Consider the following 27,466-nt stretch of genomic DNA (forward strand, 5'->3'; position numbering starts at 1 on the left):
ATAATTTGGAGCAACTACAAGCAAAAAGTAAGTCTGTGATTACATAATAGTAAAACCAAGCACATCTGTCCTTTCAGCAGATGAAAGTTGCGGGGTTGCAAGTAAGTGCAACTTCGTTAATTATTCAGTGTGAGTACTGGAGATAACGGCCTGATCACTTTTTCTTTCCAGCTTTGGCATACATGATGACGAGGTTTCTCGAGTGCTTTCCATTAAAACGGTAAAATTTCCCAGGGTTCCTTTTCACCTGCTAAAAGAACAGGACCACTACAGCAATAAAAAATAATCACATAACAACTACAGCTACGGTGTGCTGTTTGGTTTGCCTGTTCATGATTTAACTCTTTTGTGAAAGTCAGTATTCGTTTTGAAGAATCCTTTTTTTTTTTTTTTTTGTGAACAATAAACCACTGAAATTGTCAGAAACTGGTTTGAATAGCATATATCTTTAATATACTTTTTTGATACTTTAAACATGCAGTAGTTTTTGAATAATGTACGGAATATTTGATCCATGATTTCACCTTGATGGTTTGAAGTACCTGCTTTTTTTTTCCTTTTTTTTTTCTTTTTTTTTTTTTTTTCTTAATGATTTTCAGGCAGATTTGAACCAGTGGAGCTTTTGTCAGTCATGAGATCTCGGAAGGATGGCATATCTTTCCAGCTGAAAAAATCCTGGCAAACTACAAGCTGTCCACATAAAGCAAAGCAACTTTTTTGAAGGGGTATGGAGTGCTAACTCTGTGCCACTTTTGCAAGCAATTTTGTTCAGCCTGTCATTTTATTAGCCTTAACAAAACTCCTTGTAATTATAGACATTTTTATTCAAAATAAGATCTTACTATTATACAGGTTTCTCTCTTTTTTGACTATATACAGAAGTGCAAAAAGTCAACCTTCTCTCTATACGTTCCCACATGCTAAACTGCAGCATAATCAACCCTCAAGAGTTTGCACACACACACTAGAATTCTTGTTACGTAAACTTTGAGTATTTGGATTATCAACAAAACGTCCCTTGATCTATTGATTATGCAGCTTATTTATAACAAGGCCTGATATTCAGGGATTTCAAAAAATATTTAAACAATATTTTAACATTTGAAATGGATACAGTAGAAAATAAATTTTATTCTAATATCTAGGAACTAGATTTTCTCATAATAACTAATTACAAACAAAATAAATCATCAAAATATTACTCAATTGTCTGCCAGGATTGTTGCGATAGCAACAACTTAACTTCTTACTTAGCAATGATTATATAATTATAAGATATCCATATAAAAGATCTTTGTTCTTTTAATGAAAACTAGACAAGAACTAACAATGACTGACATTCTTACATTGTAATATTAAATCAGTAAAATATAAATCATTTAGTTAACAATAATACGAATACTCATATGACACTACATGTAAATTCAAAACTGAGTATGTTATGAAGGAAACTACTTTTTTTTTTTGTATTTTGAAAAAGTCATCAGTAAACTCTAATAAAACAAAATTCTATAAACTGAAATGGTATTCAACTGGTAATAGAAAATGAAAACAATCTAATAAATGTAAGAAATAAAAACTACACTTTTAACGAGAAAAAAATAAGTAATATTCTATAATGTTAAGTAACTACAATAACATGTGAAGTCACCTATACTTTCTTAACACGATTGAAATTACATTGGTATGGGTTTTAACCCGTAATGTAATAATCTAAGGCTTTAATAGATGTACAGTACAATCAGTAAAATCAACACATCATTCTTATACTATAAAGCATCTCTCTCAAGCATAAAAACTCGCAGTAAACTTGGAAGTATGGCGAGTTCTACAACCGAACTCGCGCTTCTTCCACTCCACGCTACGCCACCAGTGACCTGGCCCCCACTTCAGCACTTTGCTGAACAGAGCAAAAATATCCTTTACTAGCTGCAACATCCAAACCACAAAAAGGAATTCCTTTGGATGAATCCGTTCTTAAAACTTGAATGCACATCTATCTTTTTTTGTTTTTATTTTGTAAAGGCTTTCTAAGGCTATAAGCAGTTAATCTGAACAACAACAAAAAAATCACATATAAAACTCACCCGAGTATTTAACCCACCCAATTTCTACGCTAATTAACATCTCCGTTTTTTCATGTTTTGGTTTGTCATGCATCTGATGTCAGTGCTTCTTTCGTCTTTGTTTAGAGTCACCGTGTAAAGCGTGACTTTGATGAAGTAAAAGTGAAACCCATCTCTGCAAAACATTTATAGTCCTTTTGACTTTCGACAGAGGCTATAAATAGAAGCAAAAGAAAGTTCCTCAAACATTTGTTACTGTGTCTCAGAAATGGCTTTTCCCTTTCGTATATCATGTTATACAGTAAAATACGCGTAAGTGTTACACTGCGATGCCTTAAAATAGTTGAGATCCATGTCCAGTATGGGTTAACTTGCACGGCTAGAGAATCTCTCTCGTGCTGTCTACTGTTGCTGTAAGGAACAGTTGGCCATTTCTGAGACAGCTTTGGTTTGAAACAGAATGGTGCCCTTCGACTGCTTAGTACTCATAAAGTGAGTGAAAGTGTGGTTCTGAAAGTAACACTGCAGAAATAATACTCTAATGGGATGTACAGTCTATGGCACTTCATGAGAATCCTTAACAACGTGGTATTTAAAGCCATCCATGTGCTTTAAAATAGACACAGTTGTGGTTTTGCTTGGCACATTCATCTCTGTCAGATACCTCTCTTACCACTTCTTACAATCTATTACATTAAAAATATTACTCTTAAACAAAAATTACTGTGCATGCACGCTCTCATCTATAATGGCAATTTTAAATACAAGGTGCACCTTTGTTATTTGTAAACCTTGAAAGAAATAAACTTACTTTAAAAAATTATATCTTGGTCTACCGACGTACCAATACATAATAGATTTTTATGGTTACATCATCGTCTGTCTTTTCAAGGTGACATACATGATTATGTAGGAAACAGACTCCGTATGCATATTCAAATCCATATGCATACGTCTGCGCTGGAAAAGACAGACCATGTTGTAGTTTTTAGACAATAAGATCACCTCAGCACAAATATCAATCAAATGTACAAAGTATATAGGCAACAGTGTGCAGTGGATTTCCGAGTTCTTGTTTCGTCTCGTTAACATGCAATGTGTGGATGTCTTACTGCTGAGGGAGTCTCTGAGTGTCGTTTGACCGTATTTACATTATGGCTAATGAGCTTGTCCTCTTCTCAACCCTTGTCCTCTTCTGTCCTTTTCTCTTTAGCTATGATCTAGAAAGGGAGAAAGAGAATGCATTTCCAACACAGTCGGAACTTCTCGTCGGCACCACATCAGCACAAACTGCATCTGCAACAGGGGAACCTGCCACCGTGCACCGGGGTGCTCGCGCCCAAACCCCTGCGGGATTTCCCTCCGGGAACGTTCCAGCAGCAAGAGGTTCACTTCACACCCCGGTTCTGCAGTGCCAAAGGCGCACGATACACCGGCCTCCCGCTGCTCCTGAGCCCCCAGCCACAGGGGCAGAATTTGGGGGACAGTTTCCAGAGCCCGGAGCCGCGGGGGCAGCTGCCCACAAAGCGTGCGCCGTGGCAGCTGCCCAGCAGCCCTGTGCCCCTCTCTCTGCCCCGGCCCTGCTGCCGCTGCCCTCGAAAGCGGGGAGCCCAACCAGCATCTGAGCCACCCAAACACCCCTAGACCCCGGGACCTGCCTTCCCAGGGTCATCTTTCTTCCTTAACTGCCCGTCCAGCACAGCTCTGTCTCTGCTCTCTATTGCCTATCGCACCCCAGAGAGCAATTCCTCCTCCCCCTCCGCGTGGTCTCTCTGATGGGGACCCCCCAGTCCCGGCCGGCTGCGGAGGGCAGTCCAGCAGCCAGCTCGGGCTGCAGACATCCCCCCTGAGCCACTTCAGCAGCGGCAAAACGTTTATGCTCAGCTGAAAGGAATAACTACTATTATAAACCCACTGTGGCAAATCAGTTAATCCTCACCCTAAGCAGTAATTCCATTATGGCTGAGCCATTCAATAAAAACCGGCAGAAACGGAGCACAAGGGAGGAAAAAGCAGCACAAAGGACAAGCTGTCCTCGGGGAGGTGACGTGCCGCGGGTGGTCTTAATGACAACAGGCAATTTAGCGGCAGACTGGAAACGGCAATTTACTCATCAGAAGATACAGGGAAAAAACACTCGAGCTCAGGCACACAAACCCAGATCCCAAACCACGCAGGATAAAGGTGACAGTGCCAAAAGCTGACAGGCACTGTCTGCGACCGCCGTTCACACCAACACAACGCCGGCGTGAACCGCGGCCGCGCGGGGGCACCTCGCCGTCTCACGTCACCCGTGCCAGGAAAACACCCTACGGAATGCATCGTGGTCTGACCGCCCGTGTTCAGGGGAATTCAGGCAGCAGCTACATGGGCGACTAAACCTGTATTTTCAGAGACGCTGGCTTTTCAAATTCGGAGATCTAAAACTAGTTTTTTCTAAAGACGGCTTAACGTAACCACCTCCCTGCTAGACCTGGCTCCCATCAGTGCCAGAGCCATCATCCTTCATAAACAAAACATAAACCTCCCATTTTAGACTCTCTGATTTTGGTACTCATCCATATACTACGTTCCTTCTCGATGTACAACCCAATACTGGTCTCTGGTCCAACGCACTCGCTAACGTGGTTGCTGCCAACTATGGATCCCCACGTCAGTGGAGTTCAGAGCCTCTTCCCCCATATCTTACCAGTTTGCTTAGAAAGGAAATAAAAACAGTCTGTCCCTAAGAAGACAAATTATGCACACATAAAGGTAAGGAAAATGCAAACAATACCACATTGGGAACTTACTGTTTGATGACAAAATGTCTACATCTGTGTAACATACTTGTGGCTAGTCAGATGTTCGGCAGATATTATGGGTATCTATAGGCAAAAAATGTAAACAATGAGTAACACGTGCAATGAGCCAACCCACAGACACAGCATTTTGCTACAGAACGTTAAGTTTGGAAAAGTGAGGATCAGCTGTGAGTTGGTGGATTTTATATGGTAACTGTAAGTTAAAGTCAACTGAAGTGCTACAATAGCAACTTAAAACTGGAAAACATTCTGTTAAGTACTACTTGACAAATATAAATATAAATAAGTATTACTGGTCGTTTAGAAAATAAGAGAAGTTAAAATCTACAAAAGTCATGCAGTGCAGTAATTGAAAATAGCCCTTTTTGTTGGCCTACACAAAATTCTGTGCTTTCAGCGTATCATTTAAAACGATAAATTCTACAGTGGCCTTGTTTTGGTCTGATTTTGTGAAGTGTTCACTGCTTTGACTGTCCTGGTTTTTGAATGCCAAACCTAAGATGCTCTGAGCTGGATTTTCACGGCGGGTGAAAACCCACTGTTGAGAAGAGCTGCCTGCCCTCCCCACGGGCGCTGCGGGCACCACGGCGGACCAGCTGGAAAGCTGAGCCTCCCCAAAGCAGTGAAACAATTCTCAAAATGTTCGCCTGCGTCAGAATTCAGCACGTGGCTCTCCTGAAGTGCCCCATCGATTCAGCTTCCCATTAAAAAAAAAAAAGTGACAAATCAGAGTAGACTACCAGCAGCAGAAATAACCAACTTCTATCCACCTCCCCTCCGGGGTCCGGCCGTGCAGCGCGAGGCGGACGGCCATGGCAGCGAGCCCAGCCCCAGCCCGCGGCAGGCCCTTGGGAAGGGCTGGCACACTGGCACGCGGGTGTCGGAGGCACCGTGAGTAGCCTGGTGGGACCTGGAGTCCGGCCAGAGGGAGCCAACAGATGTGCCCGCATCCAGGGAAACGTGCTGGGGCACGTGGCACAAACTTGATTTGTGCCATCGCAAATGGCTGCTGCCCTTGAAGAGACTCTTTCTCCTGGCGGGCACTGAGGCTGCCCTGGTAACCCGCACACGGAAGGGAACGGGGAGGTCTCCTCTTAACTACATCGTTCACAGGTCTTGGTGTCGTTTTTTCCACCCCTCGGGCCCTCTCCTCCCTTGGCAGCTCCACACAACTCCACCACATTGCCAACTCGTACACAAATGTGCTTCAAGCGTAACGAAGCTTCTCATACCATTTTTTCCTACTGCTGCAGGACAGGCTGCTGCACCCAACTGTGTAGAAGCATCAGGGACAGTGCTGTCGGAACATACCAAGGACCTTCAACACCAGTCAATGAAGATGTAGGGCCAGATCTTAAGACTTTTGGCATGCAAGCACATTGCATCGTGTGGCATTAAATAACTTCAGCGTTGCTCACACAGTATATACATATATTCGTTATATATGTATATATGGAGGTTTGGCTGCAGTACTGTACTAAGAGTGTTATGAGGCTCCAGGGAGGATGTGCATGAAATGATCAGGTTCTACAACAGAAAGTTTCCCTGTTGTCTATTTGGGAAAGCACACGGTTACTTAGACAGAGATGATTTCAAAAAATAATGCTGTTTTTCTGTGGCTTGGCTTGTTCTCACAACTCTCTGGACTTAGGGAGGACATAGAGACACACTTAAAGTAACTGTATGGTGCAATAAATCATAATATTAAGATCCTTTGGGCATGCAGGTGGTTGCTTGCTTAGATGACACGTATGCGGAGGTCATCCTGCCTAGAAACTAGCTTTTCAACCCACAAAGTCATTTTGCTAGTTTAAATCCATGAGTGACATGGTCATTCAGCAAACATTTCTCAAGAGCACAAAGTGCTACCTGCTACGCAGACTAACCTGAGTGGTTTTTGGAAGCGTAAAACACCCAGGTCCCTTTCGAGACTCGGGACGTGCACGCCTACGTATCACTGCAATAGCTTAATTTTTGGAGCGGTATTTTTGAGACATCAGTGGGCAGACAGGTGAACAAAGGCCGCACAGCTGGGCGCAGTACCAAGTGGTGGTGCTCAACAGGTGAGGGTGGAAAGGCTCGAAGCCAAAGACTCTGGGCTTAATCCCGCGAGAGCCTGCAGTGCTCGGTACCCTCAGTGCCAGCGTGGCGCCTGGCACAACGCGGTGAGGCCGGGGCTCCTGGCTCTGCAGGAGCTTGCACCATCCAGCCCGAGCACAGAGTGGCATGTGCAGCAGGGCACGGGCGCGGGTACTGCTGCTTCACCTCAACTGCAGCTGCAAACCTGGCAGCTCTACGGCGGGGTTTTGAAGCCGTTGAAGGAGTTGGCTCTGACGACTTGGGGAGCTGAGCATGTCAGCTGGGCCTGCCTTAAAAACTGACGTTCATCCTCAGAATTAACTTCACGTACTGAACCACACCTGCAAAACGCTAAAGCACATGTTTAGTTCCCTCTGCTCAAAGGCACACGTGGGATTCCCGCTGAGCCGAGAGCAATACCTGCGTATGAGACCAGAACTGATGGTTTCACGGCATAAGGCAACTCTAACCTCCTAGTAAATCTCAAAAAATCATTTGTTTTTATAAGAGAAAGAAGAGGGTCTCTTAAACGTTTTTTACTGTTGCACTTTCAGCCAGATGCACTACAGAAATCTGCCTTTTTGACAACCCAGCTAGCTAAAAAACAACAGGCCACGTTCTGTTCCCAGGGGCAGCTCCTCTGGCCCCTGGTACTCATCTTTGGAGCACAGTTTCTGGCTTTTTGGGGAGGACTTTTAATCCCTTATTTCGTGCAGCGCTATTCTTTTATACCTGAAATACATCCGAACACGACAGCAATCGGGGCAGCTATTTAGAAATAAAACCAGACTCTCATGGACATTTCCTTAACTGGTGTCTGTCTACTGCAGCAGGTGATGGGCCCTTTCCCAGCAGAATCACAAGCTGAAGCAAAGGTTTACGAGAAGTTTCTGTGCAGCCCATGCACAACGTTTTTGTTTTGCTCTTGGAAGAGGAGAGTCAGAACACGTTCAGATCGCTCAGTTCAGACTGTTAAAATTCTGATCCTGCAACCCCTCTGCACAAAGGTTTTACTGGCTTTCGTTGGAGTTCTGCACCAAAAGGAACCGTCGGCTTCACAGGAATAGAAATAAATAATGGGTTCCGTGTATTATCCCTTCCTCTTTACATCCCTGAGAGCAGAAATAAGCAGCACGGCCCATAAATGTTAAGACTGAGTCAGAAACTCTATTATCCATTATTTTTAGCATCAGAAACGGAACTGCAGCACCTTTGGAGCATGGATAAAGGCTTATTAAGCTGCGCTGCAGGTCTTAGAGAGAATGTGTAGGCCAACAAGAGGTCAAATCAAAACCCCCATGCTCATTAAAAGCACCGATTTCAAGTTGTCTGTAAGGAACAAAGCTGTAAATTAGCAAACCTGGTTGGCTGTGGCTGTTGCAGCGAAGGGAACACTTGTGGCAGATGTTGTTGCTGCAGACACAGTGGCTGGCGTAGCACCGTGCACCATGGGAACTTTCGGAAGGAAAATCATATAAGCAAACATACAGAAGAGTGTAGCAGTATGGGAACCAGAGCGACACGTGGTAGGAAAATTGAGCATGGTATTTATCACAGCAAAAAGCCCGAGACATCGTTGCCAGCGCGTGACATGCAATCACAGTGCAAAGCAGGACAACATTCCAGGGAGAAAGAGGGGAGGGAAATGAAAGAGAAAAAAAGGGGAAAATGCTTGTTACCATCAAATCAAGAAAATCGACACAAACAAGCTTAACCATTTCAATACAAAAATCAACGGAAGAGTTTTTAAATGCCCTTATATTTACAAATTTCCGTCTTTTAAGAATTCAACCCAAATATTTACCGCAAACAGAAATTAATCTTGTTGAAGGACAGTATACGTCTATGTGGCTACAGTAAGATACAGTCTTTATTTAACACAAGATAGTTTCTAAACACTGGAACTCAGAGTCCAATCAAAATCCACCAAGGAACGATGTGCAATTCAAACAAGTGCTATACAAAATTAACGACGTCTGTGTGTCCATGTCAATTAAATAAAACAATTGCATTTAATTGACAGGTGTTAGTGCAGGAGGCTAAGGGAGATGGATTGGCACAAGAGCTGTAAGTTAAAATCTAGCAGTGGATTTTGAGGGTCCGTGAGCTGCACCACAGGTTTAAGATAATCAAGAAACAAAGCTGGCACCTACCAACACTTGTAGCGGGTGTCATGCACAATATTGAGCCTGCCCATCATGCATTGCAACAGGAAGGTGGATTTGGAAAGGGAAAAGAATTAAAACAACCCATCACACGTGTAATTAGAAAATTTCATTTGAACAAAGAAGAAAAATTGTTATTATGGGAACAGTGGCATGTAACTGTCAGCACAATCAAACCATACAATAGCCCAGTGATCCATTAGAACCAGTCTTCAGCGAAGGGGAGAGAGCTGGTCAACTGTGTGCTGGTATATCGTGTCTGCCTTTGCAGCACCGTGCACTAGGAGCACGGCCAGGAAAAGTTTCTTTCGCTTTACTGTAAAACTCTTTCGGTCTTCGATCTTTCTGCCTTTTGACGTGAGCTTTGTAACGCTCTTTACCCTGGTTTCCTCGCATGAAGATACTTTCAAGCTGCACCTGCCGACAGGCACCCGAAGTCCACCCCTGCCCGGACACCGGGATGCCCGGAGCAGCCGGAGCGGGGCCGGGCACGGCTGTGCCCTCTCCCTGCCGGCTCATTCCGGAGCGGCGGCCGGCCAGGCTCCCTCCCTGCCTTGGCAGCCCTGGCAGCTGGGCTGGAGCGACGATTCCGCACGGAGCGATGACTTGATCTATACCGCTGCAGTAGCTGCGGTCTGACTGCTCCAGTATTTAGGTAATACGTAGGCAAAAACAAAACCCAGGTGAATTTGGCGTGCAGGACTTCTGTGACTTCTGTACGGCCCCTGTGAGCTGGGTGAAGTGGGAATGATCCTGACTGTCCCCTGGTCTGTTTGCTTAACATGCAGGTCAGAGGGGTGTCCAAATAGCTGAAGTCTCCTGTGCAGCTCAGGGCAGCACCTAAGAACACTTGTTCAGCATTTTTCCTGCACTACTGGATGTATTTTAGGCTGCTGGTGTCTGAGCTCGCAACCTGCAACTCTCTCCAGGCTACAGAAAAATAGCTGCAGTGACAGCACCTGGTGAATTCTGCCCTGCAACTAGAGAGCCAACAGCGGCACGGCGTTCTTGAGAACATTATGGTGCCATTTTTCAACTATCACTAAGTTGGTAATTCTGCTTACTTTACATGGCAAAACGCCTTCCACCAGACCGAACTCAGAATCTTCTGGTTCTGCTTCCCATACGATAGATAAAAATACACTGATATTTCAGAATATCCATTTTTAATAAACAATTTACTTTTTATTTAACAAATAACATTTATGAACACCGCTAATTATGCCTGACACAGCAGAAACTGAAATGAACTCTGAAATCTGGGAAGAGAGATCGGAGTGGAAATGTGTTCTAGAAGACTGCCAGTGGGAGCCACGGCGGTGCCGCCTCCTTGACATTCCATGACCGTAACGAGGGGGGCAGGAAACTGTTTTAGCTGGTGCCAAGCCCTGTAGTGGCTTGCACAGTCTCAAGAGCATTTAACTAAGCAGGGAAAATGTCAGTCAGTATAATTACTGCTGGGGACAAGGTTATTCTCTGTCATCACTGTATCTGCAAGGCTACAAAGAAAACGGCATAATCATGTTTCCTAATTACTCTTCTATTTCTGTGTCATGGCAGAGTCTGAAAACAGTCACAAAGGAAGGTTAAAAGAAGGGTAGCTTTTCTGACTTCCCCACACACAGATCACGGCTGAAGTCAGTAGCACCACTTGCAAGATTAAAAAATGGAGCAAAATTTGTCCTCAAAGCACAAACAGCAAGTAAAACTGCCTTCTCGGTCTCTCTTACGGCATCTCTGCGGTGTTAACGAGGCTACAGAGAAGATCTACCTTCGAGCTCTGTCTGTGCAGAAGTGCCCTATTTGTAAGGTTGAACATACTTCATTAGATCTGGAATATTACATCGCTCCATGCATAATTAGGTCTACATGCTAAAGACAAGTCAGATTTTCATAATGACTCACAAGTATCATTCTGAATATTTTTTCAGCTCAAAATTTTAGTCTGAGTTATCATGACTGACATTATAACCAGCGCACACAGTTTTGAAAGGGAATCGAAGCAAACGGACGTAAGACAGAAATGAAAATACTAGCTAGGGTGCAGTAACTTGCAAATATGAAGACATAATGCTGTATGACCCTCTTACCAGCAATAAAAATCATTTTTGCTATGACCTTAATATTCATCTTGACTTCAGAAGCTTTGACTGACTAATGAGAATGCATGAATAATAAATGTGCAGTTTCAAATGTTCCCTAGCTTTTCAGCACAAGGCAGAATTTTAATTCAAGGATGTGCTCAGTTAACTGATCATAACTTCACAACCAGATTATTTCTGCAGTGGAATAAAGGTATTTTTATAAATATTTGAGGTTTACTGGTGTTTTAAGCATTTTTTTTTATCTTCTCTCCCTCGTATTATTCCCCTCAGTCTATTTATTCCACCCAATATGCTAAATCCTGATTAAAAATATCACCACAGACAGCACAAGCACTCCTTCGAGGTGAACGGTTGTGCCTGACCTCTCCCTCCCTAACACTCCGGAGGAGAGCAGTGTACAGACCCCAGAAGCCCCATGGAGGAAGGTGCTCACACCGGTATCACTTTAGGAAAGGATCTGTGCACTGACTGAATCCCAAGGATGAGCAGGTAAATTCTCTGGAGTCGAAGCTGCAGTAACTAAATACATCAGCAACGTTCAGCAGCAGCGCTGGCTGAAGTCTTCCTGCTGCCCCCTACCCGCTTCAGCTGCCCCGCTGCAATTCTGCCCCTTCCCTGCAGCTGCACCAGGACGGCAGCTCCTGGGAGTATCCTGTAAGCCTGAGCCCTTTCCTCTGGAGGATGATCCTGCTCCAAGACCGTCTGGTCACCCGGTTTACACACACGGGCCAGGGACAGTGGTATTGGCACAACAGTGAGCTGAGGCACAGGATGGCAACAAGCACCAGGGCACGAATTCCATCTGGTGGCACAGAGGAGCTCCCTGTCCGCACGCACGAACACAGCCCCGGCCACTCACGGTGACTGCTGGACAAAGAGCGCGTGCAGAAGGAGTGAACACCAAGTAACTGGTGCTCTGCAAGTTCACAGCCCCCGGCGAAAACGTCTGCCCACGTGTCTGCCAGGGCATCGAGAGTCAGCAGCCAGCACCAAAGTACCAAAACCAGCTGTGAACACCTATTCGGTCGTGCAGAGCCTCCTCATTCGGCAGCCTAACTCCACTTCATCCAACTAGCCAACACCACAAGCGTTCCCGGTTCTTTCTCGCAACACCTTCTAGACTCCCCTCTCAGTACGAGGGCAGCTTCCAGCAGCCAAGGTTTCTGGGAGACCGCAGCAGAGGAGCCGTGCAAAGAGGGATCTTTATTTGAGAGTGGCCAGATGAGCATCTAAGAGCATTTAATCATTTAAAGTGTGCTGGAGTGCCAGTGTCCATCCCCTGGCATGGATGATCCCTTTACTTGCTCTCACATGCCCTGGCACACAGGCAGCCTCACAATTTCGAAGAGGTATCTGGGTTTGTCTGGACACGAGTGGAGAACTCCCCAGGGTGAAACATCAAGAGTGAAGTCCCCGGCAGAGAAGGAGGGTCCTGCCAAGATCCTCCAGGAGGGTATACACTGGTACCATGTGGGTTCTGTCAGTGTCCTGCCCTCCAGACCTGCTGCATTTTCATAAACTGCAGCTGAAACAACCAAGAACACCCATGGGTAATCACACTTTGGGTGGCTGAACCTGGAAAGTATCACTTTAATTCAGACCCCACTGAATTAACCTGCCTCTGCTCCGCTCCGCGGCAGTGGAGCTGAGGGCACCCATGCTCTGCGTTCACCTGTCAGTTCTTAGGGACTGTTGGGAAAACCCTATTTCCAGATGAGTGTGCACAAACAGGACTGATGCCCGTTAATGTTCAGTGGGGCAAACTAAGGAGGGCGAGGTGGCAAGTAAAATTTTTAAACTTTCGAAAAAGTACTGGATTACTGGAAAGCTCAAACTGCTGCTATCTGAAAAATATAAAAAGAGAATTTATGGTAGCTCCTGCTAAAAAAATCCTTTACTCTTCTTGTTTAACATATACTAAACTTCAGCGGTCAAGAAAAGGTCCAAGGAAGCATCAAGAACCACTGCAGGAACTCCTGTAGGTTCAGTACAGATTTGCTCGAGGAAGAGCTGAGGTAGGTTGTGTGTAAGTGCTGACGTCAGAGATCCCAATCGATGACGTAGTGCAAACGAGGTCTGACACTCACAAACCAGAACTCCAGCTTCAAAGCTCAAGGGCCGTGATTCACAGCAGCTTGAGTACTTCCAGAAATCATCCAGCCCCTCGCTGACTTAATGGAAGCTGGAAAATTGTGTGGTTTTCTAACTGTATCGGTTGTGCTTCGTCAAAACAAATCTGTGAAATTGTTTAATGTCTACAGGAAGGACTGTGATTGCACAAGCATTTTTATATGAATTTTAGCATGTGGGCCAGAGACCTGACCTAAATCTTACTCAACCAGAGCCCTTCTATTGACTCCAACAAGCTTTGCAACAAGCTTTTGGTAATATATTTTAGTGGCTGCAATGCATTTTTGGAACCTAAAGAAGTTATTACAATGTACTACATCAAGTAGCTGATTTTTGTGCCATTTAAATTATAGATGTTGGTTGCTTGCCAGACTGTACCACCCAGAAAGAATGGTGAAAGGCATTGGACCAAATTCCTGGGAACACACCTGCCAAAACTGTTCAGGATAAAATCCTTAAATTTCATAGAATCACAGAATGGTTTGGGTTGGAAGGGACCTCAAAGACCATCCAGTTCCAACCCCCCTGCCATGGGCAGGGACAGCCTCCACTACACCAGGTTGCCCAAAGCCTCATCCAACCTGGCCTGGAACACTGCCAGGGACGGGGCAGCCACAACTTCTCTGGGCAAATTTTTTCGGTAAAGATGGAACAGTTGTGCTTTCTCTTCTCCCCTCCCCTCAGCCAGTCGGCGTTACGAAGGGCCGTCCTCGCGGGCTCCTTCCAGTATTTTGAGTAGGGATCTACCAGATGTCCTCGGCATTCCATCACTTGCCCGCTAGAATGATGGTGCTGTCCTGATGTGGGTGCACGTGTGAAAACACCCCCTCAGCTGGGTCCATATGGGTGTAAATTCACATGACACACTAGATAAATAATTTCTCACGCAGTGCCCTTTGCAGAACCAAGACGTATACTCCAACTTTAAGTCTCATTTACTTCAGGGGGATTTCTGCTTATGTAAACAGTACAGGCACCAATTCTCCAGCAACTACAGTAGGACAAGTGCAGATTTGATCCTCTTGAATAAAAGCAAGTGCACCTCAGTTCTGCTTAGACCAAAATCAGCCCTGAGGCTTTAGTGGTAGGGGCCCGAGCCTGGATTTCGCGCGCAGGTTCGTGATCAGCCTACCTGCGAGACTGCCTGCCTGCGCCTTGTGCGATCACTGCGCCGTAATTCAAATCAAAACCTTCGAGTGTGTGACTCAGGACAACTGTTGCTAAGCACATGAAGGCAAAGGGGTCTTACAGCAAAGAGAAACAAATGCAACAGCTTAAGAGATGTGTAATGAAGGGAAGTTAATCGAGGGGAAGAGGAACGAGAGAGATTTCACATTCTGATTCGGGATGACAGAGCGCGACGCTGATTTTTATGTTAAACTGGAAAACACCCACCCAGCTTCCGAGAGAGGCAGAGAGAAGCCAGCCTTCCTGCAGTCTGCACCTCTGCCCGCAGCTCCCCGGGCACGGCAGCGTCTCAGCCTGGAGAGAGGCTGCCCGTGCCCGGCACCAGCCGCCCCGGCACCAGCGGCCGCCGCGCAAACACCTCTACGCGTGAGCCGCCAGGAACAAACGGTTATGTCCTCGTGTGTTTTTACCAGAACTCCCCCTTCTCCCTCCCCAGAAAAACGTAAAGGAGAAGCACCTACCTGGTGGGAGAAAGGCTGTATGCTGCTGTAACTGCATGTTGGCGAGAGCTTGCTGGTATTGGAAAATACCAGTGTTAAAGACTGCGGTGGCACCATTGGTTTTTTCAAGCGCAGGCCTCTTTGGTAATGGGGGAAGTACAGCTTGAGGAATTCCCTGAATGGTGGATGGGTATAAAAATAAAGTCCAGTAAAAAAAGAAAAAAAAAAAAAGGGGGTGGGGGGTGGAGGAGGATGGGAGGGAGGGAGAAGAAAAGGAAAGAGAGAAAGGAAAAAAGAAAAATCAGTAGAAGGCAAAAAAACCAGGCAGCACCATGTTTATCCATGAGCAAGCAAGCGGCGTAGCGGCCTTAACTACCAAATAAAAGGCGAGGTAGAAGCTTCACAAGGGAGCACTACTGTAGCCTACCATCACAGCGGCACAGGTACGGGGGGAGCCGCGCGGGGGCGGGACCGGCGTGAACGTTACGCTACGGTAAAGCTTCGGGGTGCCGGTCAGGAGCGAGGCTATCGGGGCGGGGAAGCAGCGCTGCGAGCTCCATGAGGATCAACACGTAGAAGCGATGTTAATAGTCACCGTCCGGAGCGGATGGCAGGGCCGCCGGCGCCAACCCACTCCCCGGGCCCCGGCGCCTGCCCGGGCATGCAGAGAACGCGCCACATGCCGGCACCCCCGGGCCGCCTCCGCACCGCGAAGCCATGCCAACGCACCCTGCGCCCGTGGCCGGCCCTGCGCCCCGGCTGCCTGCATGGCACCCTCGGGAGGGGACGGGGGGGGACGGGATGGGATGGGGTGGGATGGGGCGGGATGGGAGAGGGACGGGGCAGCAGGGTCCAGCGGGGCGCGGGGGCGGCGGGGCGCTGCTCCGGGACCTGGCCCGGCTGCCCCCGCGCCCCTCGCCGGGGATGGGGGACGGGACGGGAACGGGACATTCCGTTTCTACACATTAACCCCAAACTCTACGATACAGCTACATGCCAAGCTAAAAGGTGAAAGGTCATAGTACCAGGTCAAAGGTTGCCTCGAGGGGTCGCTTCAGTGATTTGACAGCCGACTGAGTCTTAATTAGCAGGCAGCGAGCACATGATGGCAATGGCCAGTGGGGTCAAGCGCATTAACATAAACAGCAAGCAGAGGTGCATCATGGGGGCAGCAGTGCATTGGGGGGGTGAGAAAAAACAAATAAAAACAAATCACCGGATGCCGTGTACAACGGTAACAAGACTAGGCATGCACGGGGGCCGGGGGCAGCCCGGCGCGGGCATGGCGGGCAGGGCGGCCCCCGCCGCCCCCCGCCCCGGCTCCCTCCCGCGGGCAGGATGGCCAGGGCGCGGGGTGCTCGCGGTGGCGCGGCAGCAGAAACGGGGCTCCCCACTGCCAGCTCCCTGCCCGCGGCACGCGGCTGCTGCCTCGCACCGCCGCTCTGCCCGGCCGCCGTGCCCTGGCGCCCGCCACGCTCCGCTTCCCACACCCCGTGGGGCTCGGTGCAGCCGGCACAACGTGGCACCGTGGGTCCCGTCCTCTCCTGGCTGGGAAACCGGGCCCCGAGGAGTGCCAGGGCTGGCTGCTGCCGCTACCAGGTCTGCTCTAGTGCCCCGCGAGAGCTGCCGACAGCCCTCGGAGCGGGACGGGGCAGGTGGGCTACGGATGGCATCGCCACAGTGAGATCGACTTCAAACTAAGGCTCCACGAAGACGGACTGACAGTAACTGAAATATGGGGTTATCTATCCGTGCAACTCGATAGATACGCTTCACCCACACACAAACACACAATAAACTATATATACATATATGCACACACACACACACACACGTATGCACACATATATGTACATATAGATACTCTGCACATCAGCAGGCAAAATTAGTGAAACACCTTAACGGTCTGACACTACTCAGGAGCAGATCTGGCACCACATGCTGGGAAAGCTCATTGCACCGTGTCGTGACTGGGACCCCCGAGCACGCACACACACACACACACGCACCCCCCTCCAGCCAGAACAGCTCTACGTCACTTATCGTCTCTCGTCAACACACTGCTATTCCAGAGGTGTTTTCCAGACTCACCATGGCAGCTGCAGTCGCTGCTGCCTGGGCAGCTGCAGCCTGGTTAACCTGGTACTGGGCAGCCTTGATCTTGGCTTGCAGGTGTGCGGGAGGGTGGAAATATTTGCACTTTTCCCGTGAGCATCTCCCTTTGATGTAATCCATGCAGACGGTGACCGTGTTGTCGTTGGTGTCGATCATCGTGCTGTCGGCGGGGTGGGCGAACCGGCAGTCGTTCTCTCCCCTGTTGCAGTTGCCACGCTGGTACTCTCGACATACCTGTGACACCGGGAAAAGAAAATCGCTTAATTTGGGTGACGGGTGCCGCGGGCACGGCTGGCAGCAGAGTCAGGATTTCCAAACATCTGCGAGAGCACCGCGAGGACGGGTGCCCGGCCCAGGAGGAGCACAGTGGCAGTGGGAGGGTGGGCTCAGCTCCCTGGCAGCAGGGACCTGGCTTTTCTAAAGCCACTTCTGACGTCAAAGAGCATCAAACCCCACCAAGCCAAGCGCACAGCAGGTTTTACTTTGGCTCCCACTTAGCCAGCCGCAGGGACGGGGCTCTTCTGTTTTCTGAAGAAACGCGCCGTGGCTCCGAGCCCACCGCAGTGCTGGGGGGTGGGCGCGCTCCGCTCTGATCCGGCTGTGCCCCGGTTCGCAACGCTCCATTAATTAATTACGGTGACCAGCCAGTGGTGCTGGGAGGATGCCTGTGGCCACCCCCAGGCAGCTGCACCGGGCAGCGAGCCGCAGCCAGGGGCGTGCGGTGCCGCAGCAGCCCCCGCGCTCCAGGACCCAGGGCCCGCCGCGGCGCAGCCAGAGAGGCTGAAGGAGTCAGAAACCGCAGGAAGGAACCTGCTTGGCTGAGGACACCCTCCTGCAGCACCCCCGCCGCTGGTACGGGGGCTCCAGCCCAGCCCTGGGCTGGCACAGACCCCCTTCGACCCTCCAGCCGCCGCCAACGGTGCGGCCGCGGACTTCGGCCCCTCTTCACACACCTTGCAAACCCTCTGTTTTAAAAATGACGGGTGTTTTTTTCACGGTCAGCTCTTCACAAACCCCAAACAAAAATGAATTTGTCGTTTTAGTTATCAAAGGCCACAGGAAACAGAAAGGGACAGAAGCAACCAAGTTTGTATAAAAATAAAACCACTTTAGCCGATGGAATTTCCTTTTAAAGGTGGGTGCTCATGAGCTTGGATCATCAGTATTTCCTCAAGGACCTTGGCTCTGATCCCTGCAACAAACCAAATTTGGCTGTTCCTTGGTTTCCATCCATGCTCGTGCTCTAGCTGCTTTTTAACCCCTGTGCTGCCTCATGTACCAGCTGCCCATCATCTAAGGCTGATGCAATGACATCCCCGAAGGACAAGAGCAACGCCGTTTGGAACCTGTCCACAGGAAACATCCCCTTGTCCAGGGTCATTCCAGCATCACCCTATTTATAGTCTCTTTTCATGCGGTGACCAAGACTCTGGATGTAAAGAATACCTTCTGGGCCATGAACCAGTGTCTTCTACCCAAACGCTGGCCTCCCAAACACACAAAAATGGGCAATTTCCTTTGGTTGGTTGTTTGCAGTCTAGAAGCAAACTGAAGTCTTTTCCTCTGAAGATAAAGAAAATGATGTAACTAAGGTCAGGTGACTGTCTTTGCTCTTTGTCCTGTACGGGTGATCCGCAAAACCGAGGTCTCAAAACCACTCCACATGTAGGCAAGAACACGAAGACTATATGTACAAATAACATGTAAGCGTATCTATATATAAAAGTATCTATATTCACAGAGAGAGAGAAAAAAAGCATCCACAGATAAGCTAATTTTATCACAGCTATAAACCAAAGAAGAAGGACCAGAAAACCGAAGTAGCTGGGCGGACAGAGAGAATCTTTGGCGTGGCCAGAGCAGATTTGCACGGAGCTGTCCCGCAGCAGCTGAGATAAGGCACTGAATGGTTCGCTCTCCCTGCTCCTCCGCGGAGCTCTGGGCGCTGGTTTACAGCAGCCAGACACAAACCATAATGCTGCCAGTCCTTTTAATCAGCGTGCCCACCAATGGCTTTCCAACCACTGCGATGGTAGCCAGGAATGTTTCCTATGCTTGTTTATTTGAGAGCAAGCATTGAAAACGGTGTTGTGTTTTGCCACAGGCATGCAGCGATGTATCGTTCATCTGCTGGAGTAGAGACACAATGCAGGATACACTGCCGAGTCTCTCAGATCTGGAGAGAGCTGTTATTTAGTTATTTATTAACAGCCCTGTAATTAGTATTATAATTTTCAACTCTGCACATGAAAAAAACATCAACAGAAGACGCACCTGTACGTCTCTAACCTGTCTGCAAAAATGCTGAGTCGGTGCTGCAATACTACCGATTCACTGTAATTCACATCACTTGTTCTGACGCTGGGCTGAGCTCGTTCCATCGCCCCGCTGGGATCCAGGCTGCCCACCCCAGCAGGAGACAACGGCCGCGTCGCCTTGGCCGTGGCAGAGGCCCCACGCTGCACACCCTGCAGCGGGCAGAGGTCTGGCTGGAGGGACACGGCAGCAGAGCGGAGACCCCTGCCCTTCCCTGAGCCAGTCCCACCTCCTGCCTCCTCCTCTGCGTCGAAGAGAATTTGTCGAAATGGGCATATTGTTATCCGGTACGTTTTGAACATTTAAACAAACGGCATCGCTGGGTCAGGTTTCCTGATTGCTTAAGATCTGAAAATCTGAGCCAAGAACTTCTAAGCTGCTTCGTTCTGGCAAAAAATGGTATATATGAAACAAGCAGGAAACAGCAGCTTGGTTGTGGTCATTCCTGAATACTTCTAATAGAAAACGATGGCATTCAAACGGAAACAGATGCGTTTTACATAAACGGTGAGGCAACTCCTTTCTCTCTCACTTCCCTGTCCTTCTCGCTGCTCTTCTAGCAGAAGAGCTATGCTGGAAGAGCTATGCTTCTGTTCAAGGTATTTCTGGCAGGAGAGGAGCCTGAGGAAAGCTCTAGGAAAAGCCTCAACCCATGAAATTTCCACCCCGAGATCCAGATTCCTTATGGGAGTGGCTGAGCACGCGGGACACCCAAACATCTGCATGCTGTCTACAGGCAACACGGTCCAAACATGGATGAACTCAATCCTACTGCTAGTAACAGTCACCAACCCTATCCTACAAACATCGGTACCAATTCAGGAGACCAGGCACGCTGCCTGACACATCTCTGTTGTCTGCCTGTTTTCCCGAAAACCCCAGGTAGGTGTTTTGGGAGCTTTTAGCTGTGCAACAGTCTGGTTCGGTATCCCAGAACACGTGTGCTAACTTAATTTACGCCTCACTACCTCATTCTTGAAAAGAAGTATCTAAAATTCTAAGCAGAACAAATCATAGTCCAAGATTAGACGCTAACATCACAGTGGCTATTTTTCCCAAGGACGGTTCATTCCAAGGGAGAGCGAGCTAACCTTATAAAGCTCTCTAATCCCGTCGTAACAAATGACAACACCGACAGCATGAAGCTCACTTGAAGACCAGGTAGACACGTCGGCTTCTCTGAGGTAACAACCAGACCATGCGAAATCCTTAAAATCAGTTCTGCATTTCTGTAATCTATAAAGTACATGAAAATGTTTTGCTGCTCATAAAAATGATGTGCTTATTTGGTATTTGCATACTGAATTTGGATACTCCAGATTAAACGACCAATACATGGGAAAGCACTGGCAAATCTTCTTCTCAACTACGTATTTCGCTATTTAAACGGCATTTGCTGAAGGGAAAAAAGGAGGAGGAAAACACTCCCCTCAACTCCCAAGATACTAATTTTGTAAGACAGCAGCGCGGTGTGGAATTGCAGAGTCGGTGGGTCAAGCTGGATGTGCTCTTGATCTCAGCCAAAATAAAAAGCAAAACTTAAACAGCTTAAGGGTAGAAGCAGCTGCTGGATTTTTTCAGTGACCTACATGGTGCAATGGGTAGAGCAGAGCCGAGGGAAGGCTCTGCTGGGAAGGCTGAGCTGGGACAGCCCTCCTCCAAGGACATGGACATCTCCAAAGGGCGAAGCCTACTGAGACAAAGGCAATTACAGCAGAGAAGGCTGCTGGGTGCTGGCTGAGCTGGGACCTTGGTCAACTGGAGAGTATGGCTGAGGAGGACGTGTCCTGCTCGACCGTGTTCTGAGCCCACGGGTGGGCTGGTGCTGCCCCCCCGGCGCTGCCGAGGGCTCTCGCCAGAGCGGGGTGCTGCCCCGTGGGAACTCAGCCAGTGCACAGGGACCTGGCACCCTCCTGCACCGCCAGCGCTCCTGTGGCCAACGGAGTCAGCTCCCGCAGGAATCCCCGCACAGTGCCATTCCACCAGGAAAGGCGACAACAGAGGCACTCCTCTAAGTCCCAGCACTTATTTCGGGGGTTCCCAACCTGGCCCTCACCCTCCTTTCCATTCAAGCTGAAAAGAAAACCACTTGGCCTTTCAAAATAATTTTACCGATTTCAGCCGTTTTTGCTGGCTTTTCCTAATTGATAAAAATGGTTTGTACAGCAGACTGTGCCCTGGGGGTTTGTCAGAGTAACACTCTTGCAGCTGCCTCTCGTGTGGAGGAGCTGGGCTCAGCAGCGTGTCACTTCTCTAAATAGCTATATAGCGAGAACGCAAGCGTCCGGAGGGCCAAATCCTGCACGCTGAAGTCCCAAACTTCATTAGCTCTCCGTGTGCTTTGGGCACAGCCCAAAAGCTGTGCCCTGGAGATGCCCCCACGCAGCCCCTCGGGCTCCCACCAATGTACTTGCTTCCCTGGCCACGGGCAGAGCTGGTGCTCAGGGGCCTGGGGCACGTCCTGCTCCTGCTTACAAACAGAAAGCTTTTGAGCCCACGTGTCCTGACCAGCGCCGTGGCCTCTACATGGCTGGAAGCACAATCAAACACAGCAGCTGACCTTGGCACCGTGACCCAAAGGGCTCCCACCACTGGCATCCTCCTCTCCATACTCATTTCCGAATCTAGTGTGACTTATTTATGAATTTATCTAATTGCACTTTGGTTTTACTCCACCTCTGGCAGGTATCCACCACGAAATAGAGTCCTCAAAGGGAAAACATCCCTTGGTGATTCCAAACAGCCACCCATGTGCCAGCTTCCCAGCTCGGTGCGGCTGCCTGTCCTGTAATCTGACCGTGCTTTGGGGAACGCTCTCCTCGGAGAAAACAACTCTAAAAAGGGAAACGATGTGATCCCGCAGAAGGGGAACCTGTGGTGATGTGAGCTCTGAGAATAGTGACAGCAGCAGCGGGAAACACTCGCTGCCAGATGACCCTCCACACTCCTCCCAGCCCGCAGCCTTCCGAGCGGCAGCTTCTCACTCAGAGATGCAACTAAGGAAAGGGAATTAATTTTCCTCGTTAAGGAGAACTAATCCCTGTTAATGCAGATGCACGGGCAGAAGGAAAAGCGTTACAGTCACAGCTGGCTGCATTTTAAAACAGAGATCCTTCTCGCTCCTCCCAGTGCGCTCCCTGAGTTCAGGGACCATACCCAAGAGCAGAACCCACCCACCCCCACAGCCCAGAGCCTGCGCACCCTCCCCACGCAGAGGGGACGCTGCGGTACCCGCATCTCCGAGACTCACCACGGCACTAACGCTGGTGCTGGGCGCTGCCCACCAGGCTGTGGGCTGGGGGCAGAGCAGGGGGGCTGGGGCTGTGGGGACCGGTCACGGCACAGCTCGGCTCTCCCCACCGCCCATCAAAGCTGCCACTGGCTGCAGCGCGGTGCCGGAGAGGGGGAGCACCAGCAGCCCTGCTGCAGGGAGAGCCAACCGCTCACAGGCGGCGCGTGCCCTACGACACCACCATGTCCAGCATACAAACCGGGTGATGGCGGATCTCTGCGCCTGCTCGCTTGTCCCATCGCTGCCTTTCCACCACCAGACCTGACCGGGGCTGCCGAGCGCCCACGCTCAGGCTGTGCAGGCAGGCTGTGCTCGCAGGCGCGCGGCAGCCGGTGGCACGTCGCTGGCTCACCGCCCACGCTGCCGCGGCGTCGATAAGATGCCGAAAACACTGTCAGGCCTTTCAGATAACAAAGATTCAGGGCAGGGAGGGTACCAGGTAGCGAGTGCTGACACTTCTCAGGATCACAGCGAGGACGATAAACTGGGCGGGGGAGGCCAGCAGGGAAGCGCCGGCACCATCTGTCCAGAGCGAAAGTAGGAGAGAGGCTGAAAGCCATCTCTTACCCAGGCAGCTGAAGCTCTGCCCTTACAGCTGCTCCTGGTGCTCAGTACCTGCACCTGCTCAACCTGTGGGTTAACACCTCCTGGGCACAAGCTAACATGGTTTCGAGGCACTCTTGCTGCTGCCACAGTCACTCCTTACATAGAATCATGGAATGGTTTGGGTTGGAAGGGACCTCAAATATCATCTAGTTCCAACCCCCCTGCCATGGGCAGGGACACCCTCCACTACACCAGGTTGCCCAAAGCCCCATCCAACCTGGCCTTGAACACTTCCAGGGATGGGGCAGCCACAACTTCTCTGGGCAACCTGTGCCAGTGCCTCACCACCCTCAGAGTGAAAAATTTCTTTCTTATATCCAATCCAAATCTCCCCTCTTTCAGTTTAAATCCATTGCTCCGTGTCCTGTCACTACACACCCTTGTAAAAAGTCCCTCTCCAGCTTTCCTGTAGGCCCACTCTAAGTACTGGAAGGCTGCTATAAGATCACCCCGGAGCCTTCTCTTCACCGAGATCCGACATTACCAGCTGAAGTGAAACCTGCATTATTTTCTTTCGCAAGTAAAATATTTGAATCTAGGAGACATAATAAATGATACGACTCGTGAGAGTAATTTATGCATATCGGCTCCTACCTCCAGCCTGTCTGTCCTCATTAGCTTCTGGGCAGCAGCGGCGGCAGCGGCAGGAACCGGGACACCGGGGTTCCCTGTCACCAGCATCGGGGCGGTGGGCAGGATCTCCGCTGGGACCAGGCCTGGGGAGACCGGCCCCAGGTAGGGGTTGAAGGCGGCTGATGCGTTGGTGGCTAAGCTCGGTGCAACGGAAAACATCGGCTGCAACCAGAAAACAGAAGAAGAAAACCACTTTAAATGTTTATACTTGCCACGCCGTCAGCATGACAGCTTTTTGGCTATCACCTTGAGCACAACAGCGGTGAGATGCTACTAATGGGAAAGAAGCATTTGTCATGTTTGTGGGACGTGAAGGACACTCGTGCAAACGTTGCACATGAGTGAGACCCTGAGGACAGGCACCCCCCACCAGCCTCACCGCGTCTCCTGCTCCAGCCCCCCGCACGCGCACACCACGGGGCAGCTCTCGGAGCAAACGCTCCTTCGAGCCGTGCTTGGGCACCGCCAACGCAAACGAGCACTCCTCACGGCCGCTGGAGAAAGGCTGAGGCTCCAGGAGTGACATCTCCAAAATCCCTACAAACAGCTGTTTTCGGGGAAAAAGGCATCGTGCGAGAGCCCCGACACACCGTCAGCGCACACGCAACTTCAGGCACAGATAAACACGTTTCTGAGCCTGAGGACAGCCAGCACTGGTTCAGAAATCACAGAGGTTTAATACAGGAGCAAGACCAGATGACCACGATAATTTATTCTCTCCAAATTAAGCAGGCTGTCCACGCAGGCATTCAGAAAGACATACGCTGCATCAAGGATATGCTTTATTTAGACTAAAACAGTAAGCCAGAGAGCATGCAAATACTGTTTTATTTGCTAGTTTGCTTGTTTTAAAAAAAGGAAGAGTCAGATGTCCTTGTGGGCTATCACATGTTGTGAAGCTAATGGGATGCAGAAGACCAAATAATGCTGCAAGACCGAACGCGGAGCTGTTACGCTGCAGTGAAGATTAAATAACTCTTCTGCCCCACGGAACGCAAAGGCGCTGTGCTACCAGCGTAACTGCCACATAAAACTTACTCTGGAGTGTTTATCTTTAGTATCTAAATTAAGTGGTTACTCAAGGCATTTGGATTTTTCTTCCAAACTGATTTTTAGAGGAAAAACCAACTACAGAGTTAATGCAACTCTTCTCTGTTTCGTATCTGTTTAAGCCAGACAGCACGCAACACTACGTGTTTTTGTATTCCTGAGGAAATGACTGAGCTGTTTGGAAGCGAGGAACAAGTCTGTCTGAAATACTGGGCAAAAACACAGAGAGAGATTACTTAAAAAAAAAAGGCTGAAAGTTGTGTAAATGAGAATAATTTCTTTAACGTCTCTGGTTCTTCATCCACGCGAATGAAAAACAAACACGCAAATTTTACAGGAAATAAAATATTACTCTTAAATACAATATTAATTAACTGCACTTTTCATTACTGTGTTATCAGCTATGTAATAACGAACACTGAAAATAAAACTATGAGCCAGTCTGTTAGTGTGTAACTTAAGAGATACCAATGTTTGATTTCAGCCCAATATACTCACTGTACAGTAAATAAAAGACTATCCATTTATTTCCTACTGAGATAATTTTATACTAATGTATATATCCTACAGCCTTTAGACCCCTGCAAAATAATAGCATATTTTATCAGAGCTGCTTCGTATTATTCTGAAACTCTGGGGTACGTTGCCATGTGCTGTACACATATAAATTAGGAGATAAAAAACTGTCCTATGGTTGCACCAGCCCAGACTGGGAGCCACGCTGCTGGCAGAAAGAGACCGTGAAGCGGTGGTGTTTCCCTGTCACCACAACCAAACCACACAATTACTCACTGGCCGTGCAGCGTGCGCCCTGCTACGCTGTGCATCATGCAAACCAGTTAAAAACCAAAAAAGAGCAGCTCCTGCAGATCCACTGGGAGAAGAGAGGTGAAGGAGGACACAGCTTTGGATGCAGCTCTGTGCTGCACAACCCACGTCGTCCCACCTGCTGAATAATCCTGCTCTGGTGCTGCCTGTGCACAGCCAACGTGAAGCTCACCGGCGCTCTGATAGAATCATAGAATGGTTAGGGCTGGAAGGGATCTTCAAAGGTCATCTAGTCCAACCCCCCTGCAAGGAACAGGGACATCTCCAACTAGATCAGGTTGCTCAGGGCCTTGTCCAACCTGGCCTTGAACGTCTCCAGGGATGGAGCATCCACCACCTCTCTGGGCAACCTGTTCCAGTGCCTCCACGCTGCCTTTCAAAGGCACTGCTCGTAACGGGCTCCATCGACTGGGAAGGACACACGGGGGCACCTTTGGGAGTGCAGCAGAGCCACGCTCCTCCCTGGACAGACAGACAGGCTTTCTGCCGGCGCCCCAGCTCGCCGGCCCCGCAGGCCTGGCTGCCTGCAGGGAAGGAGCTGGACTCGTTTAACACATCATCAACAGCCACCCAGCAAGCACCTGCCGTGCCCAGGAGAGCGCAAGAGCGTGCCACGTGCACGGAGAGAAACACCAACGACCCACAGCTCCTCGGGAGCCGCAGGGAGTGCGGGGATGGCTGCTGCCTTGCCCTGCTGCAGGCGTGCTCCCGCGGTGCGCAGCGGGTCGCCTCCGGAGCGCTCGGCAGAAACGCACCTGGCCAACTGCCCCGCGGCTCAGGCCCGTATGGAGCTCACCGCCCCGGGGCTGCCGGCGCCCTGCGTGCACCCAGAGCCTCCCGCCGCCTTCGCGGTCCATCTCTGCTCTTCTGGTCTCACATCTGCATCCTCCTGCTTCTGTTCAGCATTTCTCACGCTCTTCCACGCTGGAAAAGGCAAGCCCAGGGTCTGACATCGCCTCTGTGAAGAGGCACAGCATCACCCGCTGCTGAGCGGGCACCAACTGATGCTCTGGCATCACAGCCGCGGTCCAGCTGAGCCCAGCTGCCCCGGAACCGGTCTGTAAGCACGGAGGGCAGAACCGAGCGCAGCAGGCAGAGCCTGCCCTCGGGATCTCGGTGCTTGCAGTCGGCAGGACACGCCATCCCCGCTCACCCTCTGGAATCCCCTCCCTCGAGTGCCAGCTAAAGACAGATAAAAGAGTGAACTAAAAAGGAAAGACGGGAAAAGCCCACAGGCGTCACTTGCAACTAAGATAATCAAAACATTTATCAAACAGAAATACGAGTGAAAGGATCCCACTGCTTTGCTTACCAAATTAGAGTCTCTCGTTAAGTTGGTTCTCTCACTTTTATTAAAGCACAGGGTATCGATTTTTGTAAAACAAAACCAACTGACCGAGGCGTGTTAGATGGGATGATATAAACCACTTGCTAGAACACCCTGAAATAACACCCGTTTCGACTGTGCTAAAAAATAGAGTAATTTTAAAGCCAAATTAGTCGGATGACATCCATTTGGAAACACTATTGCTGGGACAGGCAACGGGCCTTGCTATGAATCCTCCCATGGAATGAGACTGAATGCTGAAAATGCCCAGCCTGGAACGTGGGAACTCGAGCGATGGACACAGAATCACCCGGGCACGGGC

At 49.2% G+C, this 27,466-nt stretch overlaps 1 protein-coding gene across 11 annotated transcripts in view; it reads right to left on the reverse strand.

The window, feature by feature from the left end:
- Positions 1-240: 240 nt before the first annotated feature.
- Positions 241-27,466, reverse strand: part of MBNL1 (muscleblind like splicing regulator 1) — a 104,605-nt gene continuing 77,379 nt past the window's right edge. For 5 of the 11 annotated variants that reach the window (XM_086618094.1, XM_086618089.1, XM_086618090.1 and 2 more), the window contains 8 exons: positions 23,901-24,101; positions 17,069-17,326; positions 16,003-16,056; positions 14,999-15,152; positions 9,103-9,138; positions 8,310-8,404; positions 4,859-4,933; positions 241-3,286 (listed from right to left, as the gene is read on the reverse strand). In XM_086618094.1, coding sequence (XP_086474220.1) covers positions 4,877-4,933; positions 8,310-8,404; positions 9,103-9,138; positions 14,999-15,152; positions 16,003-16,056; positions 17,069-17,326; positions 23,901-24,101 — 855 coding nt within the window. In that variant the 3' untranslated portion in view covers positions 241-3,286; positions 4,859-4,876. Of the gene's footprint in view, positions 3,287-4,858; positions 4,934-8,309; positions 8,405-9,102; positions 9,139-14,998; positions 15,153-16,002; positions 16,057-17,068; positions 17,327-23,900; positions 24,102-27,466 lie in introns of those variants that run through there. The other 6 variants (XM_086618092.1, XM_086618086.1, XM_086618084.1 and 3 more) reach the window with 5 other exon arrangements.

The sequence above is a fragment of the Tauraco erythrolophus genome, chromosome 11 (genome assembly GCF_009769465.1).
Source record: "Tauraco erythrolophus isolate bTauEry1 chromosome 11, bTauEry1.pri, whole genome shotgun sequence".
Taxonomy (NCBI): Eukaryota; Metazoa; Chordata; class Aves; order Musophagiformes; family Musophagidae; genus Tauraco; species Tauraco erythrolophus.